We start from the raw sequence: 7767 nt of genomic DNA on the forward strand, positions 1-7767 counted from the left end.
ATACTCTATAAATAGAGCCTTGTTTCATTTCATTTGGACACAGAAAAAAACGCCTTTTTTCCCTCTAATTTTTCTATTAGCCTCCAATAAACTCTTGCTTAGTAGCTCTAAACATCTTTTTTAGCAAAATGGATCCCAACAATAACCCTTTCAACACCCAAAATTCTACTAATTACCCTTTCAACTACCCAAATCCCAACAATTATCAATTTCAAAATCAATCTTCCAACCAACAATGTCCCCAAAATATTTTAATTATTTTAACTTTTAATTATTTAACTTTTAATTATTTTAATCTTCCAACCAACAATTATTTAACTTTTAATTATTTTAATTTAATTTCAATCGATAATTGTTATTAATATGTAATCACAAAAACACAAAAGAAAATAAGAATATGAAATAAAAGTGGTGGGGTAGGGTGTTGAATTTTATTAAACAAGAAAATAAGAATATGAAATAAAAGTGGTGGGGTAGGGTGTTGAATTTTATTAAACAAAACCATTGTAGAGTGTAAAAGTTGAGTGGGTGTTGAATTATTAGGTGGAAGAGAGAGAAGATGATGTGGAGTGTTAAAAAGTAAAAAGTAGGGTGTTGAAAAACAAAACCATTGTTGATAGTCTAAGCAGACAATGCTCCCACAAATACTCCCAAAACCTAGGTGGGCGGCCTAAGTACCGTCCAGATGCTAGGCGCTAGTTAGACGGTCTAGGTATGAATAGTACATCGACTCAGCAGAGCAGTAAGAATCAGTACCAACAATTGAAATATCAGTGTAAACAAAAATACCTAATCATTTCAAGCTGAGAATAAATCATAAGAATCGACGACTTTAATACCGATTGGGCCGACAATTTAGCCCATCCATCTAACCCAAGTAGCTCACCGCCGTCGCATAACAAAATCTCTCGGCACCGTCGGCGTGCGTGCGTGCGTGCGTGCGAGCAGGCTGTTCACAGAACGTGCCGACAGGGTGGACCCCACCCTCGAGAAAAAACTGACATGTCATCAACGCCCATCATCACACGGAACAGTACGTTCCAACTAAAGCAATATTTAGGGCCCATATATCTCCGGGCCACAACCGAGTAGAGAATAAAACCTACGGGGCCCTTTTCCTTCCCTCTCCTCGCGGGCTTCTCTAAGCGTCTACGAGATTCTCACGAAAGAAGCTTATCATGTTTGATATTAGAAGACAAGTACCTCAAAGTTGCACTAATTCTAGTCCTTATAGTTTTTTTATTTATTTTAGATTTATCAGTTTAATTCCAAATAAAGATAATGACGGCTGGTTTTTTCGTTTTCTCCCGTTACATTTATGCGTCTCGTTGCCCATTTCTAAGCCGTGAATGCAACAATGTATTAACCGCGAGAGAAAGCGTTCTATGCGTCTGGTCTATGATATTAAACACGTATTAAAATTAACATTTGAATTAATGAGGTAATAGAGTTGTGATATATCCTCTAAATTATATGCTACTGAGTGGAAACTGTCATACGTTATGGAAATTTTAGGGCCGGATGAATCTTCGGGCCCACAGCCCAATCCACATCAGCTCAACAGAAATAAAACCCGCGGGCCCATTTTCCCTCTCTCTCTCTCCCCCCCGCTCTCGAGCGTTTCCATTGCCACAGCGCAAACGCCAACATCCATTCCCCTTTTTCTAGAGAGAGAGAGAGAGGAGAGAGAGAGGACAGGAGGATCTTCCTTTCTTTTTCTCCCCACCTTCCTCTTCATTCGTCGCCTCTTTTTTTATCACAAATTTCTAGGGTTTCGATCTTATTCGTGTTTTAATGGCGAAGAAGAGGAAATCCGACGCGAATCGCCTCGACGAGGTCGAGCGAGGGATGTACTCGACCTTCTGCAGCGCGGCGAACTCGCTGTCGCAGATCTACACGCAGGCCATGAATCAGCAGAAGGTCTCGTTTCAAGCCGGAGAACGGCACGCCTTGGTTCGTCGATCGACCTCTTATCTTTTTTTTTTTCTTCCTCTTTTGACCGGATGACGGTAAAATTGACCGAGGTTTTGCGGTCTGGATGGGTTTCTTGACTGTGGATTGGTTTTGTGCGTTTGCTGTGTTCTTTTATGTTCGCATTTTGTCTCTTTGATCGTGGTTGTGTTCGCTTGTAGCTGAGAAAGGTTGGGTATTGTGAAAGTGTCGGTGAAGATGCACTCTTTGATGAAGCAAAATGGGGCTGTTTTGAAGTCTGGTTTAATTTGGGGAAGGGAGAAATGGAACGGAAATATAATGTTTGATAGGAGAAAGTTAAGTTCATACCAATAGTTCAGGAGTAACAACTTTAGTTTCATTGTACAGGAGGAATGACGAGACTGGAAAATGCATTGGGTGGATCTCAAATTTAGTTCTTTGTTAAAGAATAAGTAGTTATTTTGTTGGGGTATCTGATATGAGCTGAAGAACGAGTCATATTTTATTATGACATGGTTTCGGCCAAATTATCTCACATGGGTTTTGCTTCTACCAAAATTATCAAGGTTATTAACTGTTGGTGCTTTATATTGTTGATTAGTCGTTGACGGGGGACTCAGTTTTTGAGTTATATCAAGTTACGCTTTCATTGAGCGCATAACCTGTTAATGAAATCACTTGAAATGCATATAGATATATCTCACTCAATCACCACGGCCACCACATTACCTTTGGCAGGATGTTATGCAGAGGTAGGTGAGTTATGAATATTTTAATGTCATCATCTGGCAACCTGATTGCTCTTCCTTTAGAGATGACCAAAATCACCAAAAATACTGATAAGCTCATGTTCTTACGTCTTTACCAAAAGGAGTAAATACTATAAAACATTGCAATAAAATATGCGAGTATTTAAATTTTGGCATAAGGGGTATCGGGGGAGTCGGAAGTCATATGTTTAGACACAGTACGTGATTTGAAATATGCGTTAGTTACATCACTTAAGTTTCTTGTTCTTCTGTGTTAATTACATGTACATAATTATTCTAAGCTTTTCAGCAGGTTATATAGGACAACAAAGGATCCAGTATCAATGCAGTAGATCTTTGTATCCATTCTTTCTTTTATGATTTGTGTCAAGCGTCGTATGCATCGCTTTTTGAATGAATCTATTTGCAATTTAAGGGAATTGTGGCATGATTTGTGTCAAGCGTCGTATGCATCGCTTTTTGAATGAATCTATTTGCAATTTAAGGGAATTGTGGCCTAGCCAACTTCTAAGGGGAGTTATTAAAGTTGTGAAGTTTGACTTTAAAAATGTAAGGGAGTTATTAAAGTTGTGAAGTTTGATTTTAAAACTGTAACAGGGTTTAAGGACATGTCAACATTAATTCGATTTCATATGGGAGGAACATATGGACTTTGAATATCAGTGGAACATATGGACTTTGAATATCAGTGCACTGTTAGCAAAGAAGTGAATTGGTCGGTTCATTGGTTATCTGTAATTTGGAAAATCATGTATATTTCTTACCTGATTGCACTTTGTATACAATATCATCTGCGAAGTTTGCTACTCAAGTTTTCCCTTGTTGTTCTTTTTGTTCTTCGATTTCTCATTCTATCCATGATTCCATGTATCATTCTAAACTACAGCTTGTTCTTCTCTTTATACTTTATGCAGGAGAAACTGTATCAGTGGATATTGAGAATTCTAAACTACAGCTTGTTCTTCTCTTTATACTTTATGCAGGAGAAACTGTATCAGTGGATATTGAGACAACACGAAGAAACATCAAGAGTGACAGCAGCTGATATAGTTGCCTACTTACAGGTTCTATCTCTACTTGTCCTTTTATTTCTGTAACATTTTGTGGTTCATTATTTTCTTACTTTGTTGTTGTTGTTGTATGTTCTATAATACCTGAACTGTTCAATAACATTTTGCTATTAAATATATTAAGTCATATATGTATCATCAATATGATTGTTTTCTTGCTTATGTTCATATTTATTTGGTTTTCATATGCATGCTAACTGCTGTAAGCCTGTAACGATATTGCTTGATGATTTTCTCTATGGAGTGCAGGTGACTTTATAAATGCAATCTGACGTGTAACAGTTATTTCTATATTGTATTGTTCTTATCTTATCTGATGAAAATTTTCCTCTTGTCACAATGTTTAGGATTTCTGTTTGCTTCGATTTACATTGAGTAGACCCTGAGTATATTTGACTTATCACCGATGTTGAAATGTAGGAACTCATGATGTAGCTATCTTTTTGTGCATAATGGCATGCTCATTTCCCAGGTTTGTAGTTGCTGTGTATGCAAATTTTTTAATGAACATTTACTGAGTGTCGTCAATTACTGAAGTCTGTTGATACTAATATACTGACCAAACTGTGGATTTTTTTTTATTTAATGTCATTTTGCATGCCGCAGTTGTTGAGTGTAGTCATGCTTGCTTATGGTTCTATAGATGGTCATAGGCATAAGTTATCATTATCACTGCAAGGATCCTGATGATGTTTTTGTACGCAGCTTTGCCTTTTTATTGACGTTTAATCATGGTTTATAGTCATGGGTTCATCATATTTCTACAAGCAAGTCCGCATATTTATTGAGGTTTCAGAGGAATACCCTAAAAAAGTTTTAACTTATTATTCTCACCCACGTCCTATCTTTACATCCACAAGACAAGAACCATCCACCACCCTTTTCTCTTCTCATTTCTCCTCGTGCGTAACCTTTTTTATAAAACTTTAAGACAACCAACTTGCTATCTGTCCTCAGCTAGCATTAGCACCTTAGTGAAATTTTTTTATTTAGCTAAATTTTAACCTTTTTGCTTAATTTGCCTCAAAAGACCAATGTATTGAGTATCTTGACTTGTATGTTTCTTTTTATATTGGACAACTATCATTACTTATCATTTTGGCCCCTGGAAAGTTCACTTATGCTGACTGGTTGCTTCAATATCAACTAGTTGTCTTCCATAACAACTATTTTATTGTCGGTTTAATTGCAGATAAACCCTAGTATTATGGAGGGTTCTACAGGTAACACCACTATTGTTTTTCCTAGTTAAAAACCCATCATGCAGCTAATGGGATTAAATTTCTGTACAAATTGGTCATGTGCAGAGAATGTGACCTCCTAAATCTGGTCCTTCTTTAATTAAATTTTCTTGTTCGAAGTCACTAATTATCCCAATTGAAAGTTTAACTTTAGTCAAGTTTCATATTAATATCTCTTCTTCGGTGTCTGGTACAACTACAACATCATTCTAACCCAAGAATTGCTAGTTCTTGGCTCTAATCTAAAACCCTGAATTCCTCTCCAATATGACTACACCATCCTCCTCTTCCAACCAATCATTCCCAGCATCGCCTTTATCATCTTTGCCATTTCATTGAGATGGAAATTTGGACCGTATTGGCGCTGGTGAATGTGATAGGAATCAAAGTGGAGGTGATGGAAGAGGAAAATAAGTAAGGGAGATTAGGTTGAGACTGTGATGCAAGAGGGGTTAGGTTTATGGTCAGTGCTTGAAGATTAGTTAACTTGTTAGGTTATGATGGAGATGGCATTAGTGGGGGAGTAAAGGAGGAAGAGATGGTGATGATGAAGCGGGGGAGTTGGTGGAGGAGGAAGAGAGGGTTGGTAACTTTGAATTTAAAATTAGATTTTTATTACGATTATTTAATATTAGAGTAAGATAACTGTGATCTTGAGTAACAGTACTTTAATTTTTAAGGAGATCATGTGCTCTGAATGTGACTGATTTATGTGGAGAAGTTAATTCTGTTGGCTGCAAACTTAGGTACAAGGAGACTAACTACAGAACCTCCCCTTGTACAAGATGATTATTTGCAATTAACCCCTTATTATTTATATGGGTTGAATGGCTGATCTCTTATATAATATCTACATAAACTCCTGTAAGCTGGTGGTGGGAAATCGTGTATAGTTAAGGTTCTTAGTCAATGGAACTCTATCAAAAAGTAGAACTGGGATAATTATAAAAGTTTATCTCGCTTTGATCATATTCGTACAAAAAAGAGAGTTCTAGTCTCTCAAGTAATTTGACGTTTTACGCTAGAAGTAGATGCTAAAAAACTAGAACACTTTTGTTTCTTTCCTTGCTTCTTATTTTTCTTTTTTGTTTTCTTTTCTCTGTCCTCTCTTCCTCCAATGGTCATCGTCATTATTAGACCATGGCATCAGATCGGATCACCTCGCCACCTATTGCTCTCATTATATGTTATTTTCCTTTTTTACTGAAAATTAAAATTATTTTATTAAATCAAATTAAAAAACGCAGATTCATAATTATTAAAAAATAATGGAAATCAAAAGATGAGGGGAAGAGATATGGAGGAGCGAAAAAGAGGAAGAAAATCGGAAAAACTTTGAATTTTCATATACTTGCACTATAATAATAATTCAAAACGAACAAAAGAATTAGAAATTATTATTATAATAAAAATTATTACAACATTCTTGTAGTCTAAACAATAGTTATTCAAGATTAATTAATATTATAGTAAATAATTAATAAAGTAAGTTTTAAAATATATAAATAGTAGTCATGTCATTAAAATGCATAAATTATATACTTCTTAATCATCACGAATTATCCCACATCAGTTCCCACTTTAAAACTTATACCCTAAAAATATCCCACTTTCAAAGTAGTTATCCAACATTATGTCATTTCTAGTGAAAATGTTCCAATTGACTACCCGTACATCTTTTTAAGTTTTTGGTATAATCTACTTATGCTGTTGGTTTTCTTAGTGGAGTGTCACCAAGTATATTAGTCCCCTGCTAACTTTGTTAGAAATTTTAATTCTGGACTACTACAGCATGAAATAGATTACGGAGGAGAGGATTCATCAATATCTCCAAGGTATCAAGCTTCTGCTTCGTTCGCTCAAGCAACGTCAGCTGGACTTGGCCATCGAGCTGCTCACATTGATCAAACAAAGAACTCTGTCTTCTCAAATGCTCTTTCAAGCCCCGTTCGCAGAAGTCTACAATCTTATCACCTGCCTCAGGGAGGAGGTGAATCTTATCCTGATGCTGGTAATGGATCTCGAAACCATGAATCCAACTCTTTTAATCAGAACAAAGATCCCAATTCGAACGATTCATCTATGGATATGCATTCAGATAGCCCATCTCATGACTCCTATTGATTGAAACTTGCTAATCATAATTGCCTCAAAAGTCTACAATGCGGTTTCCCCTATGGAAGTCAGCAGCAACAACAAGATGATATAGGGAAGGTATGCTATGAAGTGCTTGATGAAAGTTTTATTCTTTCCTCGTGTTGAAGTTGTCGAATATGCTTTTTGCGTTCGTTTGCTTCTGCCTAATTCACTGTACAAAGCTGTCATGAGCATTACTTTGGTTGAACTATTTGCTCAGTTGAAACTTGGTTTCTTATCTATTAAACTTTCATCGTGTGCCAAAACATGTGGTGTGGTGTTTAGCAATCAAATTATTAACAAGCGTATGCAAGTTGCTAAAGTTTTGTTAGGGGTGGTTTATCTGTTTGCTTGTTTTTGGAAAAGGAGGGAAAAGTTATGCAGCTGTCAGGTTATAGGAATTTTTCATGCTTAGACAGTTTGGTTGACAATCCATGGATGAGGTGACACGCCAAAAAAAAAAAAAAACTGATGTGGCGGCCTCTTAACAACTTCTCTCTTTTCCAGTTTGAACTGATTTTGCTTTAGATTATGGTAATTGTATCCTAGTTAGATGTATCCTAGTTCTGGGTACAATAACTTCTCACCATATCTAGGTATAATTCAAACATTTCAGTT

General features: G+C 36.3%; 1 protein-coding gene across 1 annotated transcript; it reads left to right on the top strand.

The window, feature by feature from the left end:
* On the top strand, positions 1616-7475 carry LOC109827379. Its single transcript, XM_020394387.1, has 3 exons — positions 1616-1953; positions 3686-3766; positions 6805-7475. The coding sequence occupies exons 1-3, from the start codon at positions 1795-1797 to the stop codon at positions 7135-7137; spliced, it is 573 nt and encodes a 190-aa protein (XP_020249976.1). The 5' UTR covers positions 1616-1794; the 3' UTR covers positions 7138-7475.

Source organism: Asparagus officinalis, chromosome 1 (assembly GCF_001876935.1).
Source record: "Asparagus officinalis chromosome 1, Aspof.V1, whole genome shotgun sequence".
In the NCBI taxonomy this organism is placed as follows: domain Eukaryota; kingdom Viridiplantae; phylum Streptophyta; class Magnoliopsida; order Asparagales; family Asparagaceae; genus Asparagus; species Asparagus officinalis.

Bases quoted from the DNA above. Each gene is read 5' to 3' on its own strand.
- LOC109827379 (XM_020394387.1), top strand. From the start codon at position 1,795: ATGGCGAAGAAGAGGAAATCCGACGCGAATCGCCTCGACGAGGTCGAG. The intron at 1,954-3,685 runs GTTCGTCGATCG...TACTTTATGCAG, and splicing joins CCGGAGAACGGCACGCCTTG to GAGAAACTGTATCAGTGGAT. The intron at 3,767-6,804 runs GTTCTATCTCTA...GGACTACTACAG, and splicing joins ATATAGTTGCCTACTTACAG to CATGAAATAGATTACGGAGG.